Source organism: Somniosus microcephalus, chromosome 3 (assembly GCF_052327205.1).
Source record: "Somniosus microcephalus isolate GS21.2 chromosome 3, FLI_Smic_1.0, whole genome shotgun sequence".
Taxonomy (NCBI): domain Eukaryota; kingdom Metazoa; phylum Chordata; class Chondrichthyes; order Squaliformes; family Somniosidae; genus Somniosus; species Somniosus microcephalus.
The window spans coordinates 224,969,079-224,992,436 of NC_140989.1; the positions used below are offsets into that span (position 1 = coordinate 224,969,079).

Below are 23,358 nucleotides of genomic sequence, written 5' to 3' on the forward strand. Positions count from 1 at the left end.
ACGTGCGCGCGACACTGCGTTCGTTTTGTGCGCGCATCCGGCGTGGCTCCAGCACCCTCCTCTCCCCTCGGCTTTGGTCCTTTGTTGTCGGATGCGGCCCCACCGGCTGCGGCGGTGGGGGAGGGCCAGGGCCGGGGGGAAGACAGAAAGCAGACGATGGCCGCCGACTCGGAGAGCTGCGTCAAAGTGATCTCGGTGTGGGACCACGACGAGACCTTGGCGCTGGTGGCGGCCTGGAGCCGCGACGACATCCAGGCGCAGCTGAGGCGCTCGGTGCGTAACCTGAAGGTTTACACGCGGATCTCGGAGCTGATGGCGGCAGCCGGTTACCTCAAGACGGCCGTGCAGTGCCGGCACAAGATGAAGAAGCTGCAGTACGAGTACCGCCAACTCAAGTACTGCCACCTGCGGGCCCCTGGCCGCCACAAGGCTTTCAAGTACTTCAAGTTGCTCGACAACATCCTCAAGGACAGGCCCCTGGCCGCCCCCAAGGCCGTCTTGCACGCCCTCTCCTTCGAAGCCGACCCGGAGGAGTGTGTGCCCACCGCCGCCTGCCTGCGCTACAGCCCCAGCCCCGACAGCCTCAGCCCCACCTCTCTCCCTGGACAAGGGCCGGGGCTCGGACTCAGCCCGGAGGAGCCGTCCGTTACCGTGCCCACTCGCACGCCATCCGCCGACAGCCCGCAGCCGCCGGGCCTGCATGCAGACTCCCCGCCCGGTAGAAGCAAAGGTGCCCAGTTCATCTGCAAGTATTCACTCATTGCTACTTATTGGAAGCCCTGCAACAACACCAAAGCACCGTTATTGCTGCTGCTTCCCCTCCCACATCTCGCAGCATTCAGTTTGACACTAAATATAAAATAAATATGTCTCTATCTCCATAGCTAAATTAATTGGTTGTCTTTGGCTCCAGGTTGGAAGAACTAGAGATAGAAATGATAGAAAGGAAAAACGGCAAATACAGAAAGTCTGAATATAAAAACAGAAAATCTTGGAAGTTGCACAGCCGTCCTGTCAGCATCTAGAAAGAGAAAGGTTATCCTTTGATATTCGACCCTCCTGAACTGTTCCGCAGAGGGTTTCCACCCAGGACGTTTGGCACTTAAAGTTAAGAATGCCCCCATCAATAGCTGTAAGAAAACAGATGCTGAGCTGGGAAGGGAGGAATCCAGATGGATGACCAAAGATGGGTTTTGAGAAAGGAGGTGGAGAGGTTTCCGGAGGGAATTCTAGAGCGTAGGCCCCAGGCAGCTGAAAATGTTGCCACTAGTGGTGGGGCGAAAGAGGGATGAATTAACAATCAATGTCAGAGTATCAGAGTGTTTGTGGGAGGAGGAGAGTCAATAAGGACTGGAAGGGATTGCAGAGATAGAGTGGGGCAAGGCACTGGCACTAGTTAAAGACGAGTATGGCAATTTTAAATTTGATGCTTTGGGGGGATAGGCCACCAAGGCACTGATATGTCAGCGAGGTTTGGGGTGATGGGTGAGCGGATCTTAGTGCAGCAGAGTTTTGGACATGGAGGCGTGCATGAGTGTTTAAGTAGTGGAGGCAGGCACTACTGCAGAGGTGGAAGTTAAGCAGCCTTGTGGGGGAGAGGATATGGGGTCTGAAACCAAGCTCAGGGTCAAAGCGTGCCAAGGTAGCAAATGGTCAGTGGCCGGGGGATAGAAGGCGATGGCTTCAGTCTTCCCAATGTTGAGCTCGAGGAAGTTGTGACTCAACCAAGTCTATCGGTCAAGCAGTCTGACAGCATAGAGGCAGTTAACGGAAGTGATGGAGTAGTAAAGGAAGTGGCCCTAGAAATAGTAGATGCATTGCTGGTCATCTTCCAGAACTCGATAGACTCTGGAACAGTACCCATGGATTGGAGGGTAGCTAATGTTACCCCACTATTTAAAAAAGGTGGTAGAGAAAAAGCGGGTAAATGCTAGAGTCCATTATAAAAGATGGAATAGCAGAGCACTTGGAAAGCAGTGACAGGATCGAACAAAGTCAACATGGATTTACAAAAGGTAAATCATGCTTGACTAATCTACTGGAATTTTTTGAGGATGTAACTGGTAAAATAGATAAGAGAGAACCAGTGGATGTGGTGTATTTGGACTTTCAGAAGGCTTTCAATAAGGTCCCGCATAAGAGATTAGCGTGCAAAATTAAGGGACATGGGATTGGGGGCAAGGTATTGACTTGGATAGAGAACTGGTTGGCAGACAGAAAGCAAAGAGTTGGAATAAACTGGTCGTTTTCCGAGTGGCAGGCAGTGACTAGTGGGGTACCGCAAGGATCGGTCCTAGGACCCCAGCTGTTCACAATATATATTAATGATCTGGACGAGGGAATTGGATGTAATATCTCCAAATTTGCAGACGACACAAAGCTGGGTGGGAGGGTATGCTGTGAGGAGGATGTCGTGAAACTCCAGTACGATTTGGACAGGTTGGGTGATTGTAGTGCATTTGCCATGTTTCTGCCCAATGTGGATAAATGTGAGGTTATCCACTTTAGTGGCAAAAACAGGAAGGCAGATTATTATTTGAATGGCAATAGATTGGGAGAAGGGGAAGTGCAAAGAGACCTGGGTGTTGTGCACCAGTCGCTGAAGGTAAGCATGCAGGTGCAGCAGGCGGTTAAGGCGGCAAATGGTATGTTGGCCTTCGTAGCAAGAGGGTTCGAGTACAGGAACAAGGATGTCTTGCTACAGTTGTACAGGGCCTTGGTGAGACCGCACCTTGAGTATTGTGTGCAGTTTTGGTCACCTTACCTGAGGAAGGACGTTCTTGCCATGGAAGGAGTGCAGTGAAGATTCACCAAGCTGATACCTGGGATGGCAGGAATGACGTATGAGGAGAGATTGTGTCGATTGGGCTTATACTCACTGGAGTTTAGAAGATTGAGAGGGGATCTCATCGAAACCTATAAAATTCTGTCAGGCCTGGACAGACTAGATGCAGGAAGGATGTTTCTGATGGCCGGGGAGTCCAGAACCAGGGGTCATAGTCTAAGGATAAGGGGTAAGCCATTTAGGACTGAAATGAGTGGTGAACCTGTGGAATTCTCTGCCACAGAGGGCGGTGGAGGCCAGTTCATTAAATATATTCAAGAAAGAGTTGGATATATTTCTTAAGTCTAAAGGGATCAAGGGATATGGGGAGAAGGCAGGGACAGGGTACTGAATTTGGATGATCAGCCATGATCTCATTGAATGGCGGAACAGGTTCGAGGGGCCGAATGGCCTACTCCTATCTTCTATGTTTCTATGTGCCATCGGCATACATATGGAAGCTGAACAATCCTTGGCCTCCTCCACTTCATCTACATGCAGTCCCTTGGTGACATCATCCAAAAGTATAGGGGCCAACCTCCACCTCTGAACATTGCCCACCTCCACTGCATAAACACTCGTACATTGTTCCATCATCACCAGACACAACTACTGCAGTGGCTGAATACTCAAATCCCAACCTCCATAAACTCCCATCTCCCCAAACCCACATTGGTCCTCCAAAGTCATAAATTTAAAATTGCTATTCCCATCTTTAAATCTCTCCACAGCGAGGGACTTGAGGTGTGATGGTGCAGGGGAACGAAGAAGCAGGGGTTTGGGGAGTTTGCAAGTGCTATAATGAGGATCCCGAGAGAGTTTTTTTCTCTGGGCAAAACTTGCGGTCTCCAGATGCTGACTGAAAAAGTCTTAACTTCAACCAGAAAGTTGCAGATTTCAATTCCTCAATGCTTGTAGCAACAGCTTGTATTTGCATGACACTTATTTTCCTCCCAATCCCCACCGTAGTTTTTTTGCAATAATGATACACTGCTTGAACTATACCTCTTGCTGGTTAACCACAGAACAGCATTAGCCATGGCCCTGGATACTTTAATGCCCAGAATTTCTTGCATTCCAGTTAGCATAAAAGTTCAACCACTGCAGCCAAGTTAACATATTCATGATCAGAAAGATCATCCACAAGCTGTCAATATGGGAGGCACATATCTTTAATTAATCAAAATAAATCAGCATTTTATAGAAAATGTTCACCATTGATTTATTTTTAAATTCCGTTCACACTTTGAGTTGTGGTGGAGTATACCATCTAAATCGTTCTTGTGATGAATTCACCTTTCCAGCTGACTGGCTATTAACTTTTTTTCATACCAACAGCATACTGCCACCATACATTTACTCTGGTAGTTGAGCTGACAATTGATTGTTTTCTTTAGCCTATGTAAATTCCAGGTGGGCCATTTTTGTTTGACTGAGACTTTTCCTTTTAGAAAGATATACTTTTTCCTCTTTCCCCCTTCTTTGGTTTCTCTGTGCCACACACTAGTTCTGCATGGGTGACCTGCTCTCGTGGTCTCTACCAACATGTTTCGAAACTGGCAACTCAGAGATGGACAGAACACTAGAGGTGACCTTCCCCCTCCTTGGGGGAAAAGAGTCACATTCATTTGGAACTTTCCACAGTGGAATGACTGGGATCAGGACAAGTGTCATTTTTACAAATGAAATGGCAAACAGCTGTGTAAATTGCATGTCAAATTTATTCATGTCCCTTTAAAGAAAAGAACAAAGTTTAAACAGTTTCTCTACATCAAGCTGAGGCATGATTACAGAAGTTAAATGGGCAATACTTTCATGCAAGTGTTTAGCAAACCTTATATAGGAATGGAGAAGGGCCATGCATAATTTTTATTACAGTGACGTTATACAGAAGTAATCCCAGTCATCGTACTTTCTGTAAACAAAAGTTTTCTTGAAGGTTGTGTCCCATTGAAATTGTATGCCTTACTTCCCTAATGGCACATTAGCTAAAGCACTCTATGGTCTTAGTTCCATGTTTGATCCCTGGTCTGTGCCATGCCAACTTGTCTCAGGCTAGGGCAGCAGTGGGAGCATTACATTTAGCCTAGACAACTCTGGGTAATGAAGGGCAATAAAAATCAGTCCAGTGGAAAGTGCGTGTTTGTATGGTGCAAACTTGAGGTCAAATCCTGATCAGACGTCTGTCTCTGCTGTTGAAAGCCCCAGAGGCACTCGCTTGCCACAGCTCACATAAGAATGGCCATTTTGGGCAAGGTAGCAGAGGGCTAATAGTGTTTGTGGAACTGCACCTGTGTATCAGTTGTCTGCTGTCTGCTGGTCCCCCTCCGCCCCCCACCCCCACTTAAAGCGAGGCATAAGGGAAGAAAAATGGGTGTTTAAAAGCTAGTGTGACTGGATTTTATTGTAAAAACAACACCTTGTGCAGATCAGCAGTGGTGGAATTATAATCAAAGATTACTAGTTTTCATAGTTTCACTGATTATCTTCTGCAGTGGTTAAAAGGGAATTGAACACTCCTGGACAGCATTAACAAAAATGGCCAAAGCTGCTAAGAATCAGTGTTCTGCAACATTCTGGCTGACTTTAACCTTTGGTTTACTCTATTTCTATTTCCAAAACTTGTCTTTTTTGACATTAGAAGCAGTGCTTTAAGCAGAATGCTCAATTTGTCCCTGTGTCAATATGTACCTTCACTACTCACATTGACAATAACTAATGGTTTTAGAGCATGTGAGTTAACCAGCCTCACAAAAATAGAATCATTATTCCACCAGGGTATGTTGAATATTCTGCTTAAAATATGTGCTTCTAACATAAAGCATCTGTTCAAAATATTTTACGTGTATTTAGATGAGTCAAATTATATGATTTAAAGGAATAGTTCAAGATCCAAATCAATCTTACCCTTGAAAAATACAAATTAAAAAAATTCCTGTACATTTTTTACAGAGATATGTAATTAAGTTCTTCACTTCAAATTATTTTTCTTTTCGTCATTGGCCTATTGTGACACAGTGTTGCTCAAAATGTGTTAAAATCATGATGAGATGTTTGGCCCGTGCTCTCCGTATCTCCAGAACTTGTCTGTGGAACAGTGATGTTGTATTGCTGAGGCTCTGCTCCCAGAATCCCCTGCTGTGCATACAGCCAGGGCGAGAGGAGTTTGGCAACTCACAAAGTGTCACCGCATATGATGAGAGTTGACACTGGAAATAGAAATCTGAACTGCATGGATGGCAATCAGCAACGCACCAACAAAGTGGAGCACTTTCAAAACAATTTTTCCCCTTGTCGGAAGATGCTGAGGTTTCCTGGGTGCAACATATTCCAAAGTGCTTCAAGAAAGGAGGGATAGAGAAAACATGGAAGTTAGCCTGACATCAGTAGAATCATAGAATGGTTAGAGCACAGGAGGCCGCCATTTGGCCCGTTGAGCCGGTGCCAGCTCTCTGCAAGAGCGCTTCAGCTAGTCCCACTCCCCCGCCCTTTCCCCGTAGCCCTGCAAATTTTTTTCTTTTAGGTACCTATCCAATTCCCTTTTGAAAGCCACGATTGAATCTGCCTCCACCATCCTCTCAGGCAGTGCATTCCAGATCCTAATCACTCACTGCATAAAAACGTTTTTCCTCATGTCGCCTTTGGTTCTTCTGCCAGTCACCTTAAATCTGTGTCCTCTGGTTCGCGACCCTTCAGCCAATGGGAACAGTTTCTCTCTATCTACTCTGTCTAGACCCATCATGATTTTGAACACCGCTATCAAATCTCCTCTCAACCTTCTCTGCTCTGAGCAGAACAACCCCAGCTTCTCCAGTCTCTATCCATGTAACTGAAGTCCCTCATCCCTGAAACCATTCTTGTAAATCTTTTCTGCACCCTCTAAGGCATCACATCTTTCTTAAAGTGCGGTGCCCAGAATTAGACAATACTCCAGTTGAGGTCGGGCAAGTGTTTTATAAAGGCTCATCATAACTTCCTTGCTTTTGTACTCTATGCCTCTAATAATGAAGCCCAGGATCCCATATATTTTTCGAACTGCTATCTCAATCTGCCCTGCCACCTTCAATGATTTGTGCACATACACCCCCAGGTCTTTCTGTTCATGCACCCCTTTAGAATTGTACCCTTTAGTTTATATTGCCGCTCCTGGCTCTTTCTACCAAAATGTATCACTTCGCACTTTTCTGCATTAAATTTCATCTGCTACGTGTTCGCCCATTATGTCTATCACTATCCTCCTCACCGTTCACTATACTTCCATGTTTTGTGTCATCTGCAAATTTTGAAATTGTGCCCTGTACGTCCAAGTCCAAAGCACCATTGCTTTTCTTGACCCCTGGGAAACACCACTGTGTGCCTTCCTCCAGTCCAAAAAACAACCGTTCACCACTACTCTCTGTTTCCTGCCAATTTTGTATCCATGCTGCCACTGTCCCTTTTATTCCATGGGCTTCAACTTTGCTGGCAAGCCTATTATGTGGCACTTGATCAAACGCCTTTTGGAAGTCCATGTACACCACATCAACCGCATTGCCCTAACCCTCTCTGTTACCTCATCAAAAAATGCAATCAAGTTAGTTAAACACGATTTGCCTTTAACAAATCCGTGCTAGCTTTCCTTAATTAATCCACACTTGTCCAAGTGACTGTTAATTTTGTCCTGGATTGTAGTTTCTAAAAGCTTCCCCACTACTGAGGTTAAACTGACTGGCCTGTAGTTGCTCAGTTTATCCATGCACCCTCTCTTGAACAAGAGTGCAACATTTGCAATTCTCCAGTCCTCTGGCACCACCCCCGTATCTAAGGAGGATTGGAAGATTTATAGTCGTAGGGCAAATGCTAGAATCTATTTTTAGGACGTGGTTAACAGAGCACGTTATGATTAGGCAGAGTCAACTTGGTTTTATGAAAGGGAAAGGTTTGACAAATCTATGAGTTTTTTCAGGGTGTAACTAGCAGGGTAGATAAGGGGGAACCAGTGGATGTAGTACATTTGGATTTTCAAAAGGCATTCAATAAGGTGCCACGCAAGAGGTTGTTTCACAAGATTAGGGTTCATGGGATTGGGGTAATGTATTAGCTTGGATTGAGGATTAGTTAGCAGATAGAAAACAGTAGGAATAAACGGGTTATTTTCGGGTTGGCAGGTTGTAACTTGTGGGCCTCTGCTATTTACAATCTATATCAATGACTTAGATGAGGGGACCAAGTGTAATGTATCCAAATCTGCTGACAATACAAAGCTATGTGGGAAACTAAGCAATGAGAATGTAAAGAGGCTGCAAAGTGATATAGACTGGTTAAGTGTTTGGACAAAAAGGTGGCAGATGGAGTATAATGTGGGGAAATGTGAATTTATCCACTTAGGTAGGAAGAATAGAAAAGCAGATCTTTTTTTAAAGGAGCGAGACTAGTAAAAGTTGGTACGCAGAGGGATTTGGGTGTCTTGTGCACGAATCACAGAAAGTTAACATGCAGGTACAGCAAGGAATTAGGATGGCAAATGGTATGTTTGCCTTTATTGCAAGGGGGTTGGAGTATAAGATTAAGGAAGTCTTGCTGCAATTATATAGGTCTTTGATGAGACCACACCTGGAGTAGTGTGTACAGCTGCTCCTTACCTAAGGAAGGATATCCTTGCCTTAAAGGCGGTGCAACGATGGTTCACTAGATTGATTCCTGGGATGAGAGGGTTGTCCTATGATGAGAGATTGAGTAGAGTGGGCCTATATTCTCTGGAGTTTAGAAGAATGAGGGGTAAACTCATTGAAACGTATAAAATTCTTGGAGGGCTTGATTGAGTAGATGCTGAGAGGCTGTTTCCCCTGGCTGGAGAGTCTAGAGCTAGGGTCATAGTCTCAGGATAAGGGGTCGGTTATTTAGGACTGAGGTGAGGAGAAATTTCTTCACTCAGAGGGTTGTGAATCTTTGGAATTCTCTACCCCAGGGGGCTGTGGATGCTCAGTCGTTGAAACCGATAGCTCTTTGGACACTTAAGAGAATCAAGAGATATGGGGATAATGCAGGAAAGTGGAGTTGAGGTAGAAGATCAGCCATGATCTTACTGAATGGGGGAGCTGGCTCGAAGGGCACTGTAGCCTACTCCAGCTCCTGTTTCTTTTGTTCATGTGTGGGCACTTTGCCTATGTGATAAATGCACCACATAGGGGGAACTTCTAGTCATAAAGGTCTGTTTCCAAATGCCTCTAACCAGCATTTCCAGCACAGAGGTGACCAAGTGTATAGGCAGCTGTCAACCTGATCAATCATGTGATGATTCAGTAGAAAACACTTTTCCTTCAATTAAAAACACTGCTGATTTTTTACACGTGAAATTGAATTTAATAAATTCTGGCAAGCACCTAAAAAATTGACCATGAAAGCTGCCAGAATGTCTTAAAAACCCAACTGGTTCACTAATAAGGAACCTGCTACCCCTATTCAGTCTAAACTACATGTTACTCTAGTCCTGCCCCTCATGATTGACTCTTAATGCCCCCTGAAATGGCGTAGCAAGCCACTCAGACGCAGTTCAAGAAGGTGGCCCACCAGCGTCACCTTCTCAGGGTACCTAGGGCATTAAATGTGGCCTTGCCAGATTCCAAGACCGAATAAAAGAAAAAGAATGAGTTATCCGGTGCTAACTTGAACCCAGTCACTGTTGAGGCTAGTTACGCAAGTTTACCCAAACAACAACGGTGACTGCACTTCTAAAGTAATCCATCACTTGTATAGTGCATTGTGATGTCCAGTAAGGCACTTGATAAATGCAAATTATTTCTTTAAGTACATCCAAACAGCCAATATTGCACAGTATTTACAAATTGAAGAGGCACTGTAGGTAAAGACTGTTCTTTGTGGGTGGAGAGTGTCCTGTGGTTTTAGTTAGGAGTGTCCTAACCATCTAGTTTTTGGTGGGCATGAATCTTCAGTACCAAATTGCCTATACATTGGCCATAAGATCACCTGTCTGGCTAAGAAAAGCCAAGATTAATGTGGGGAATGTAAATTTCATACCAAACGACAGACCTTGCTCCTGGTTGCCATTAAGTGGGGTGTGCTGGAAAACGCACGTGGACAAAGGGCAAGGGATCAGGATCAATGGTGATGCCCTCCCCTGCTCCAATAGCTTGCTGACACTCGCCATCTAGGTTCGCACTTAAATAAAGGGCAAATCATGTGAAAGCTGTTGGTGTCTGGAACTGTATTCCAGCACATCATTGCCAGGAGGGAAGTTTTTTATATAGTCACCCCTTGGTACTATAATGTAAACTGGGGTCTCGCACAGTAGGAACTGTGAATTAATCCAGTGTTCATTATTATCTTTAAACTGCAGGTGATGTCACTGGTGAAGTGATAGACAAACCCTCCACCTCATCATCTTCAGGTGATGAGTATAGGTACAGAGCTGAGGAGAGGCCTCGAGGCACCAACATGCGTAAGTACATTGACTGAACACAATTAACCTACTTTGTTTTCTTTGGCTTGTGTTTGCCAATTACAAAATAGTGGGGGTTTTTCTTTCCATTTAAAATAAGGCATCTATCCGGCAGTTCTAAAGCAAAATTATGTGGCTCGTTCTCAGGGCCTTTAGTAACTTTGGCAAGGGTTTGAACGCTTCTTGGGAAAAATTATGTAAAACTTGGTAACACCACAGTTTATTTCATATCAGAGTGTAGAAGTGGCAAATGGTTTTTTAGGTTGAAAACCATTAGAACTGGAGCTAGTGCAACCCCCCTCTGTGTTCTCACTGCCTCAGCTGGGGGGTGACTGGAAAGTAGCTTTTTCGCTAGGTTTTTAGACTACTAAAGTGTCAATCACTACATTCCATGCATATCTAACTAAAAGCTTGGTCCAAGAGATGAGTTTTAAGGAGGAGAGGGAGGTGGAGAGGCAGAGAACTTTAGGGAGGAAATTCCAGAGTGTTGGGGAGGGGGTGAAGGAGGTAGTTCCCTCAGTCGTATCGATACTTCTCCAGATGCACTAGTGAATATTTAAGAGGCACTGGGTGAGTGCAGTATAGTACAGACAGAATCTCGTAATGGGATGGAGGTCTTCTGCATCTGCCACCCCACATTAACAAAAAAGTATGGACCATCCACTTCTTATAGGGTGCAAACTACCAGTAATTAGCACTGAATTAGCAGAAATGTCTTGACTTACAACACTCTTGTGAAGCGCCTTGGGACATTTTACTACATTAAAGGTGCTATATAAATACAAGTTGTTGTTGGCTCACTCAGAGTCCACAAAGATAGCTAACATGGGCAATCTTCTACCGTAAAACAGTTTGTTGAGACATAGTCAAACAAGCTGTACCCTGTGTCTCACCCGTTCTGTGCTTCATGCTGACAATCTCCAAAGTGTTCTCTTCTCTAGCATGAATATCCTTCAGCTTCACAGACTCATCTAAAAAATATAAATTAACTATTAGACTTTTATGTACACGTTTGCTACTACCTCCCATCTCCGTTGTGATCTCCCTTTCCTGTTTCTGTCCACACCCGTTTCTCAGTCCATCTCAATCTATTGTGACATAGAGAGGGAGGGAGTGTGTGTGTGTTAGGGAATGCAGCCGATTGTGAGGTTCGATCCTAGCCCCTCTGCTTTGTGAAACTAATGTATTCAGCCTTTTGCAATCAACAACAGACCAAGTATGACAAAACTCTCAGAAATGTTCCATTCATTAGAGGGAGAACAGGATCACACATACAGGGGTGGAGCAGCCTACTGGTTATTCTATTGGACTAGCAACCCAGAGATCCTGTGATCAAATTGAACTCTATAAATCTGGTAATTGGTGGGATAGCACTTGGTGAGAAAGTGACCATGAAAGCTTCCATATTGTCACTAAGTACTACCTTGTCACTGTCACCCACATCCCAAGAAGAAATAAAGAAAATACATAATGAATTATCTGAAGCACCACAGGTTATTAGCAACTTCTGATTTCATATGATCATGAGCCAATTACGTCACCAGAATTTGTAAGGGTAAATTAATCATTTCATTTCAAGCACATTAAAAGTTTTCAGTTCAAATAGAACTACTTAATTCCAGTGACCCAAGAGTCAGTGGCTTCATTTCACTGGTGGATCAGTTCCTGTATCCCACCCTCGCCCTTCCCGCCAGTAGTTCATTTCATTTATTTTAATACTCTCCTTTTATGTAATTTTTCTTCTTATAAACTATTTCCCATTTTTGGTCTGTCTGACTCCGTTGCTGCTGAAAGGGAGCCCGACATCGTGCTCCCAAGATGCTGTCAGTGGCTCCTGTTGCTGGTTGCCAGGAGGCACTGTTTTTCTCTGCTTGGTGCAGCTCATATTGGCAACTGAACCTGTGTCCATCTCTACTCCATGGCTGTGTCTTTTTAGCTCACCACTTTTCTCCATCAGTAATTCTGTACACAATCACGCTCGTGTCAGTGAAGCAAAAGGTCCTGAGTTAGGCTCAATACTGCTGTGACTGCTGATGTTTGCATCTAATATATTGACAGAATAAGAACAACTTTTTTTAAAATTGAATTTGCAGATGGCAAAAAGAAATGCAAAAAGGGAGACACTGGCAACGTCTTATATGATTACATGATATGTCAGCAGGAAATGCAGCGCAGGTACCTGGAGTTTGAGGCTGAGCAGCGTCGGCTGGACAGGGAGGCTGCAGAAAGGAGAGACATGTGCTTCATGGAAATGATGGGGGCCCTGATCTCAACTGTTGCTATGGCTGTTAATCGGACCAACAATAACCAGAACTGATAAGACACCATAGTGGTCAGATATGTACATTTTGCACAATTGTTTTGTATAGCTTTAATTTTTTTTTTTTTTTTTAAAAAAAAAAGACTTTTTGTAAAGTATGTAAGGGTTGACTTTTGTAAAGTTAATTTTTTAAACAATAAACTACTTGTGCTTTTATTAATTTGTAATTTATTTCCTTATTGCATTGTGTACTGTTGGGAAAATGTTTTAAAACTTTAGTGCCCTGCAGTTGTTAAGATTTATAAAGGGATATTCCAGGTTCTTAACAACTAGTACTGAATGCAGGTCACTTCCAATGTCTGACTCCCAGCAATAATTCCATTCTGTCATTTTGGGTGCACAAAACAAACATACTTCAAAGTGAATTATATTTGTCCCTTTTCTTAAAGTATTGACTCTTTCTAGGCTACAGTTCCACTTGTTCCTTGCCCAGGTGGCCTGTTGTCACACTGAGCCTAGTCGGTGGTTTCTCAGCTGAGGGGAGGAAGTCATAGTTGATCCTGTCCTTATTGGACAGCCACGTGCGGGGGTTGCTGCATAGAGCTCAGGAGCAGGAACCCTGGTTGCTTTTGTGGTAGATACTAAGGTCAACTGTAGCAGCACCCCTGCTGAGGTTTGCTAATTCAGCACAGATGAAGGACTGTCTTCATCTGTATGGGTCAGTACCACACTGCAGTATATTTACGTACTGAGCAGATGAGGAAAGAGGCTGTCCAAAGTGCATTTCTTTCACATAGAGTAGCAGCAATTAACATAACTTCTTGGAGATCGTTGGTACTCATTTGTCACTATACAACAATAAGTCACTGTTTGTGGAGCTGGCTGAAACACACAAGAAATTGAATCCCACCTAGCCTTTCTTAATTAAAAACCTGTTTCTACTAACCAGGAACCGTCTGCGTGTTAGTGGCTATTACTTTCACCATTCTGAGATACATAATGCTAAGAAAATGTACAGAATGTCAATCAGCAGGAAGGAGGGAAACAACAGGATCTGCTGACCTCTTCAGGAGTAATCAGCACTGCTTTTGGTATAGGGACAGGAGTAGGCCATTCAGCCCCTCGAGCCATTCAATGAGATCATAGCTAATCTGTATCTTTACTCCATCCACCCGCCTTGGCTCCATATCCCCCAATACCCTTGGCTAGCAAAAATCTATCGATCTCAGATTTAAAATTATTAATTGAGCTAGCATCGACTGCTTTTTGTGGGAGAGAGTCCCACACGTCTACCACCATTTGTGTGAAGAAGTGTTTCCTAACTTCTCTCCTGAATGGCCTGGCTCTGATTTTAAGGTTATGTCCCCTTGTCCTAGTCTCCCCCACCAGTGAAAAACGTTTCTCTCTACCCCATCAATTTCTTCAAAATCCTCAATCAAATCACCCCTTTGCCTATATTCCAGAGAATAAAAGCCTAGTTTATGTAATCTCTCCTCATAATCTAACCCTTGGAGCCCTGGTAACATCCTGGTGAATCTGCGCTGCACTCCTTCCAAAGCCAATATATCCTTTCCAGTGTCCAGATGTGGTCTAACCAGGGCTTTGTATAGCTGTAGCAGAACTTCCCTTTATATTCTGGCCCTCTAGTTATAAAGGCTAACATTCCATTAGCCTTTTGGATTATTTTTTTGTACCTGACTACTACATTTTACTGATCTTGACCTCCACTGTTCCTAGCTTTTAAATAATCTTCAGATCTATCCTTTTTGGTCTAAAATGGATGTTCTGTCACTTACCTGTGTTGAAATCTATCTGCCACAGTTGTGCCCACTCACTTAATCTATCAGTATCTCTGTAATTTTATGCTCCAGTCTACACTACACACTATACCACCAATCTTTGTGGGATGCACCTGCTTTGACTTTTCGCCACGAGATAATCTATATATACCTTTTATACATAAAATGGTACGTCTGTGCACATCCTCGCTCACATTGGTGATTGTTTATATATTTGTAAAACTAACAAATCATATATCATTCAAGCAGTGAGAAATTATCAATTGGAAAAAACCCAAACAAACAAACAGCTGAAATTTAAAAAAAAAAAAAAAAAAAAAAAATTTTGGCTGTCATTTGTTCTCCTTTCTAATGTTACAAACTTCTTTCCAAATTCTTTCACTGGAGATAGGTACCCTTCCCCACTTAGAAGAGCATAACCCATGCTGACCATCCCCTTCTTCCCCAATCCCTCCCAGCCGGAGTCTACAGCCCCACGTTCTCTCTCACTTCAATATTTTCCACCACCATTGAAGCAGGTTCTTCCTGTCTATTTCAATTCTACCTCAAACCTGCTACTTCTTGTCCATCTATCCAAATCACCAAAAAAGGTAAGACATTAAAAAAAGAGTAAATATGTAAAGAAACATTTAATAATCATGAAGGCCAGCGATTTACAGTTTTCACTGAAATCGATCCTCCAAATCCCAGAATATCATAAAAATTCAATTTGATCTATAAATGCAAGTTATTTTAACGTGTATATTTTCCGATGAGCAAAGTTCACAGACAACCGCGTAACAGGACTGTACTCTGTTCCTCTGCATTATTTTTCAGCCGGCTTTAGCCTGTTTATTTTAAAAATAGCATGCAGAGAAACATATGAGCGCATTAAGCATTCTTTTGTAAAGCTAACCGAAAATATACCCCTATTCAGTTACCATATTCAGTTACCTTGATACTACATTGTAACACCCCAATTATAAAACGGTATATCCCCCCCACTCACTGTGTGCCCAGCTAACTAATAAGAGAAATATTATGTTTATCTTGTAGAACCGCTTTGAATTAAAGTGGTTTCTTAATGTGTTTTGGCTTTCAGTGCTCTGGATTTCACTCCATTGGATTCCTCAACACAAAAATAACGTTCTGTGGACCTTCACTGCTGTCACACCTGTTCTGTGCAGGCGAGCAATATGAAGACTGAGGAGGTTTAAAGCTTAGCCCTCTGTTAATTTTTAAAGGTGGTCCTGTGCAGTGCTGCGACGATAGCCATTTATGTTTGCTGCTAGGGCTAGTGCTATGCCTCTCATCACTCTTGGAAAAAACAGCTCCTGAAGTGCACTGGATGCCATCAGGTACATTAGTGTCTCCTTATTTATATTATAGGGTTTCTACCAGAGCCAGGCTGCCTCTGGATGTCAATGCTATAACACACGCAGCCCTGTGTATCAACATAAATGCAGCTTTTATAGGAACACAGACGAAGCACGGTATATCAACATAGACCAAGCACGGTGTATTAACACGGAGGCGACACGGTATATTAATATAGAACAGCATTGTATATCAACATAGATGCAGTGTTGTATATTAACATTTTTCAAATGGGAACCTAGGGTCCCAAGGATTATTGTCACAATCCATTGCACTACACAGGCCTCAATTTTAAAAACTAAGAGTGCCACTGATAAGTCTACTTGCCTGTGCATTGTTAGGAACTGAATTTGGCAGTCTTCCCCCTGGATTAATGTACCACTGACCTGGCTGTATCAATGGTGGGACCATATCAATTTTCAAAATCAAGGCTTTCGACTGACAGCCATTGGAATTTGTTTTCAGCCAATGAAAGCTAAGTTTATCAAAACTTGAACCCAACTCAAAAATAGATGGCAGGAACCTGGAGAAAAAAGGTCAGTAGAAAATTTTACTTCAGGGAAAAATTTAGGAAACATACTGCAGGGTAGATTAAAGAAGGGAAACAAAGTTCCAATAATGCAAATGGAAATAAGAAAGAAGAAAAAGGATTAAACAGGTTAAATGTGTTTGCATTTTATTGCTGTCATATATTAGTTATAGTGCATGAGCTAAAAAAGAGACACCTAACTGGTCAGCTCTGGGTCAAATAGGATGCAGAAACTGTGAACAGTCTGGTTCAGCCTGAGACAATTGCTGGAGAGGATTGACTTAGGAAATCCCTGGCATACCCTTTGACAGCTGAAACTTAATGGGGAATCTTTGCCTTCATTTCTCAGATTTAGTATTAAAATGTAAAGGGATCTGTGGATAAAGCTTCACTCTTTAAACCTACAAATTGTTTGGGACAGCACTGCTATTCCTCACCCCCCTTGGAATTGAAGTGCGATCATAGGGATTCTCACCAACTGCAACGGTTTGTAGAAGACTCATGGGAAGCATTCTGGGTCAAAAAGCTACATCCAAGAGTAAAGAGGTTCCAGTGCCTTGGAAGGTGCCTTGACATAGTAGTACACTCAATTTCCCAAAAGCCAAACCCAAATTCAAACGAGTTGATGCTAGCCAGCTTCAGGCAGGCAGCCATGATTTTCAATTTAAGACTGCCAATTCCAAAATGGGGCTGTCTGGCCATAACAGTTCAAATAAAAGAGAGCATCTAAACAGTGCTGACAAGCACCAAATAATCTTAATGTGGAGGGTGTAATGTTGGATGCCAACCTGTGCTGCATCAAGACCCTACTTGGTACTGCTTTTAAACAAGGGCAAGCTCCCATATAACCTCAGCACAAACACATTCCAGCGTGGTGTGCACTGACCTGCCCAACTCTTTGGACTAACTCCTCGGGTGGATACACTCATACCCATTCCTGCATCTCTCCAGGTGCAGGCACAGATCTTACAGGATGCCATGTCATATTTCTTGTACAGGCGTGGCTTAGAGTATTTCACATTTTGCTTGAAGTCGGGGTTGGTTTTGAAGATTGATGTATCACGATTAAATTACAAACAATTGACTGAGTAACCAGCTAATCCTCTGTGAAAACACCATAAGAGAGTACTTACTGCAAAGAAATGGCGCATCAACCAAGACATCTTTATACAATGGGAAAGAGAGAATCTCAAAGTCATGATAACATAGATCTTCAAAAAAAAGTCTGGGACTGTGAGATTTCAGATTTTCTCCATTACTAACCAGGGCTCACTCCTGTGGAATACAGAAGATGTTGGGATGAAGAATCATATTAATTTGTACTAATAGAAAAGATACAATACCTCGGATTCAGTGTCAAGATCATTGGAATTAACTGTTGTATTTGAATTCCTGTACTTTTACTCTACATGTAGTGTTCAATGCAGCCACTAGATAGCCTCAGCATGCTTCATAAATCTTTGCACAAAAACTACATAAACGTAAACGTGTAGTTGTATATGTTTTTTTTAAAAACACTCAGTTTGCATTATGTTCGATTGTGAACATTGAGAAAAGGAGTTGTCAAAATTTAACAATTAACAGCATTGGGAAAAGAAGAGACAAATTACTCCCTACCCTTACCAGCCACCCCTGGAAATCTCTCCTCCAGCTCCCTCACTATTTCATGCTCAAACTCTACGCCCTTCAATGTTGTCCTGCTCAACTGTACCCTTGCCTCTGCCTTCAACACCTTTATTTCCACCAACTGCCTCCACCGCTGTCATTCCCCAGTTAGAGTCTCCGTCTTTAGTCCCAAGGGCTAAAAACTGGAGTTCACCTGTTGCATAACTGGTCTAGTCATTCATCACCAGATCTGACTCAACCTCGCTTTCCTCAGCCAAATCCTACAACTACTCCAGGATGATCCTGGAAGACCAGGACTGGCTGAAGCTTCTTTTCCCCCATGACAAATTGCTTCCTTAAACTCCTTTCCGCCACCTCTTCTGCAATATCGTTGTGAAGGGCTCATGGATCTGCCCCTGCTTCCTCCTCTCCTCCAGTACCCCACCCAATCCATCTCTCATCTCCCAACACAACATTTTCTCCCCCATTTACTTTGATGCCCTCTCTGAGCTAATCTCTTCCCTGAGGTCAATCTCCTTCTTCCTCGATCCTCTCCTCACTCAGCATCCGATCATTCAATTACCCCAGCTCTACTCTCCCTTTCTCTTGAATTCCCTCGAACACATTGTTATAGAATTGTACAACACAGAAGGAGACCATTTGACCCATCATGCCTGTGCTGGCTCTTTGAAAGAGCTATCTAGTTAGCTCCACTTCCCTGCTTTTCCCCCTGCATAACCCTGCAATTTTTCCTTTTCAAGTATATATCCAATTATTTTTAGAAAGGTACTATTGAATCTGCTTCCACCACCCTTTCAGGCAGTTGTTGTCTTTCAGCTTTGTGCCCATCTCTTTTAGAACTCCCCAATCGAATCTCTTCAGTTCAGTGCCTACCCTTCACACCGCCCCCACACTGCCCCAATCAAAGTCACAAATGAAAGCCTCTGTAACTGTGACCAGTGCATTAGCCCTCCTTGTCCTCCTCGACCTCTCTGTGGCACTTAAAATATCAAACATGCCATCCTTCTCCATTCCGATGCGACTGCCCTCATATAGTTCCACTCCTACCTGTCGCAACACTAGCAGCACATCTCTAACAATGGATAGTCTTCCCTGCAGCATCGCCCACCTCCCCCCAATCACACCTCCAATGCTGAAACCTTCATCCATGATTTTGTCACCTCTAGACACAATTTCTTCACTGTCCTCCTTACTGCCCTCCCATCCTCCATAAGCTCTAACTTGTTCAAAACTGAGCTGCTGGAGTCCTGTTCTTTTTTTTATTTGTTCCTGGGATGTGGGTGTCATTGGCAAAGCCAGCATTTATTGCCCATCCCTCATTGCCCTTGAGAAGGCGATGGTGAGCCGTCTTCTTGAACTGCTGCAGTCCGTGAGGTGAAGGTACTCCCACAGTGCTGTTAGGGAGGGAGTTCCAGGATTTTGACCCAACGATGATGAAGGATCGGTGATATACTTCTAAGTCAGGATGGTGTGTGACTTGGAGTTCTGCTGTGTCCCAATGCATTGAATTCAAAATTCTCAAATTTGCCTTAATATCCCCCATGGCTTCACCCTACCCTATCTCTGCAACTTCTTGCTCCAGAGGCAAGGCATAACCATAAGAAATTCTTTCAATACTTAAACAGTAAGTGAGCAGCAGGGGAGTAGTGAGAACCATAAAAGATGCAAATTGACTGAAAACGGAAGATGAGAATGAGATAGTAAACAATCTGAGCGATTATTTCCTTCAAGTATTCAAAGGGAAGATATGAGCAACAAGTTACAGGGTTATGAAGAGAGCAGGGCAGTGGGATTTCTTTTTGATAGCTCCAGCAGAATCAGCACAGGCAGAATGGGCCAAATGATCTCCTTCTGTGCTGTAAACATCTACTGCCCCCCCCTAACAGAGATATAGGCAAAATGAATGACTGTATAAATGAAGTGGAAATGCTAGACAGGCTTGTAAGGCTCAGAATCAATAAATCCCAAGGCAGAGTTGGTATTTACCCCAAAGTGCTAAGAGAAAGCAGGGAGGAGATTTGTGAGACACTGAAATCATTATGAGGGAGTCATTAGACACTGGGGAGGTAGCAGTAGATTGAAAAGAGGCTAACAAGGCTCCCATATTCAAAAAGAGTGACAAGACATAAGTCAACTATAGACCCATTGGTTTTACTTCAATTCCATGTAAAATTATCCAGAGTAAACTTGAGGATTATCAACACAACAATAACCTCTTTTAAACAGCAATCAACATGGGTCCACAAGGAGAAGATCCTGCTTAATCAATTTCCTTAGGCTTCTTTGAGGAAATATCACGACTGTTTCAAATTTACATCGACCTAAAAAGTTAGCTCTGTTTCTCTCTCTCCACAGATGCTGCCTGACCTGCTGAGTGCTTCCAGCATTTTCTGTTTACATTTCTAATTTACATCATTAATTTGCATTTAGAAACTATGCAAATTGATTCAATTTGTAAATGGTATCAAACTAATAGGGCCAGTGGAATTGGAGGAGGCAGCTCAGAAATTATGAAATGAGTTAGACAAAACAAATAAGTGGGCAGAATAATGGGAAATGAAATTTAATACTGTCAAGTGTATGGTGCTGCACAAAGGAAGAACAAACTGACACACATGTACTCCCTATAGGCAGTTGAAGTAGCTAACGATAAAGTTGAAAGAGACCCGGGAGTCTTTGTAGACTCAACAGACATGTCCAACCAAATCAAAGCAGCATTCAATCAACAAACCCATTACACAATGTTGAACTATATATCCAAAGCAGTGGAATATAAGTCAGAGGAAGTCGAGATCAACTTGCACAGTGCACTGGGTAGAGCACACCTTGAGTACTGTGTTCACTGAAACACAATAAATGCATTCAGGTGCAGTGAAGAGCCACAATGCTGACCCCTGGTGTCAGAGGTCTGAATTGAGGACACACTGGAGAAATGTGGGCTTTTCAGGCTAGTAAGGTGATGCTTAAGAGGTGATCCTATATAGAAGATAATTGACAGTAAGGAAAAAAGTAAATCTGGAAAATTACTTTAAATAAATTGTATGAGTAGAACAAGGGGACATGGGTTCAAACTAGTAAAAGGTAAATTTAGGATTGATATCAGGAAATTCATCTCAACTGAAAAAGCGATCAATACATGGAATGGACTTCTAGCTAGAGTAGTGGAGGCTGAAATCCTGGAATCATTTAAGAAACAGGTGGATGCTACAATGGAGGATCTTTAGAGTATTTCTAGATAGCTGCACTATGGGACTAAAGGGACCGTGGCTGCATGGATATGAAATTGGCTACGGGACAGAAAGCAGAGATTAGTGGTGAACGGTTGTTTTTCGGACTGGAACGAAGTATACAGTGGTGTTCCCCAGGGGTCAGTATTAGGACCACTGCACCTTTTAATATATATTAATGACCTAGATTTGGGTATGCAGGACACCATTTCAAAGTTTGCAGATGACATGAAACTCGGAAATGTAGTAAACAATGAGGAGGATAGTAACAGACTTCAGGAGGACATAGCCTGACTGCTGAAATGGGCAGACACATGGCAGATGAAATTTAACGCAGAGAAGTGTGAAGTGATACATTTTGATAGGAAGAATGAGGAGAGGCAATATGGCACAATTTTAAAGGGGGTGCAGGAACAGCGAGATCTGGGAGTGTATGTACACAAATCTTTGAAGGTGGCAGGACAAATGGAGAAGGCTGTTAAAAAAGCATATGGGATCCTTAGCTTTATTAATAGAAGCAGAGAGTACTAAAGTAAGGAAGTTACGTTAAACATTTATAAAACACTGGTTAGGCTTCAGCTGGAGTATTGTGTCTAATTCTGGGCACCACACTTTCGGAAGAATGTCAAGGCCATAGAGAGGGTGGAGAAGAGATGTACTAGAATGGTACCAGGGATGAGGGACTTCAGTTATGTGGACAGACTAGAGAAGCTGGGGTTATTCTCCTTCGAGCAGAGAAGGTTAAGAGGACATTTGATAGAGGTGTTCAAAATCATGAACAGTTTTGATAGAGTAAATAAGGAGAAACTGTCTTCACTGGCAGAAGGGTCAGTAACCAGAGAACACAGATTGGTAAAAGAATCAGAGGTAACATTGAAGAAACAAAAACTATGCAGCGAGTTGTTGTAATCTGGAATGCACTGCCTGAAAGGGCGGTGGAAGCAGATTTAATAGTAACTTTCAAAAGGGAATGGACAAATACTTGAAGGGAAAAAATTTACAGGGCTATGAGGAGTGACAAATCCCCAGGACCAGATGGTGTCCTTCCAAGGGTTTAAAGGAAGGAGGTGAGAACATTGCAGAATCCCTAATTATAATCTTCCAACGTTCTCTCGATTCAGGAACCGTTCCCTTAGATTGGAAAATTGCACGTCACTCCACTATTTAAAAAAGGCGAGGGTGGGAAAGCAGGGAATTTATAGACTAGTTAGCCTGTTGTTGGGAAATTACTAAAGTCTATAATTAAAGATAGAGTGACTGAACACCTTGAAAATTTTCAGCTGATCAGAGAGCAATCATGGCTTTGTAAAGGGTAGGTCATGCCTGATGAATCTGATGAAGAGGCGAGTAAAGTAGTGGACAGTGGAATATCTATGGATGTTATTTATATGGAATTCCTGAAGGCATTCGATAAAGTCCCTCATAAGAGACTGTTAGCTAAATTTGAAGGTCATGTAATTAAAGGCAAATTATTGACCAGGTTAGTATATTGGCAGGAGACAGAGAGTAGGGATAATGGGCAGGTACTCTAATTGGCAGGATCTCTAATTGGCAGGATCTCTAATTGGCAGGATGTGACTAGTGGTGGGGCCTCAACTATTCACTGTATTTATTAACTATTTAGATGATGGGATAGGAAGCCACATCTCTAAGTTTGCCAATGACACAAAGATAGGCGGCATTGTAAGCACTGTAGATGGAAGCATAACATTACAAATAGATAAAGTGAATGGGCAAAACTGTGGCAAATGGATTTCAATATAAGCAAGTGTGAGGTCATCCAATTTGGACCTAAAAATGATAGATCAGGGCACTTTCTAAATGGAGAAAAGCTAGAAACAGTGGTGGTCCAAAGAGACTTAAGGGTCTATGTACATAGATCATTAAAATATCATGAACTGGTACAGAAATAATCAAAAAGGCTAGTGGAATGCTGGCTATTATTCCTAGAGGACTAGAGTACAAGGGGTAGAAGTTATGCTGCAGCTGTACAAAACCCTGGTTAGACCACACCTGGAATACTGTGAGCAGTTCTGGGCACAACACCTTCAGAAGGATATACCGGCCTTGGAGGGAGTGCAGCGTAGATTTACCAGAATGATACCTGGACTCCAAGGGTTAAATTGCGAGGCGAGATTACACAAACTAGGGTTGTATTGCCTGGAATTTAGAAGGTTAGAAACATAGGAAAAATAGGAGGAGTAGGCCATTCGGCCCTTTGAGCCTGCTCCACCATTCAATATGACCATGGCTGATCCTCTATCTCAATACCATATTCCCGCTCTCTCCCCATACCTCT

At 43.0% G+C, this 23,358-nt stretch overlaps 1 protein-coding gene across 3 annotated transcripts; it reads left to right on the forward strand.

Moving 5' to 3' along the window:
- Window positions 1-154: 154 nt before the first annotated feature.
- On the forward strand, window positions 155-19,271 carry LOC147121736 (zinc finger and SCAN domain-containing protein 20-like). Of its 3 annotated transcripts, none has more exons than XM_085982201.1 (3): window positions 155-745; window positions 10,161-10,262; window positions 15,403-19,271. In XM_085982201.1, the coding sequence occupies exons 1-3, from the start codon at window positions 157-159 to the stop codon at window positions 15,498-15,500; spliced, it is 789 nt and encodes a 262-aa protein (XP_085838327.1). In that variant the 5' UTR covers window positions 155-156; the 3' UTR covers window positions 15,501-19,271. The 3 variants fall into 3 exon arrangements, with proteins under 3 accessions (XP_085838327.1, XP_085838325.1, XP_085838326.1); XM_085982199.1 differs by lacking the exon at window positions 15,403-19,271 and adding an exon at window positions 12,356-12,738; XM_085982200.1 differs by lacking the exon at window positions 15,403-19,271 and adding an exon at window positions 12,356-12,738 and having other exon boundaries at window positions 155-730.
- Window positions 19,272-23,358: the final 4,087 nt, after the last annotated feature.

Bases quoted from the DNA above. Each gene is read 5' to 3' on its own strand.
- LOC147121736 (XM_085982199.1), top strand. From the start codon at position 157: ATGGCCGCCGACTCGGAGAGCTGCGTCAAAGTGATCTCGGTGTGGGAC. The intron at 746-10,160 runs GCAAGTATTCAC...TTTAAACTGCAG, and splicing joins CAAAGGTGCCCAGTTCATCT to GTGATGTCACTGGTGAAGTG. The intron at 10,263-12,355 runs GTAAGTACATTG...TTGAATTTGCAG, and splicing joins GCCTCGAGGCACCAACATGC to ATGGCAAAAAGAAATGCAAA.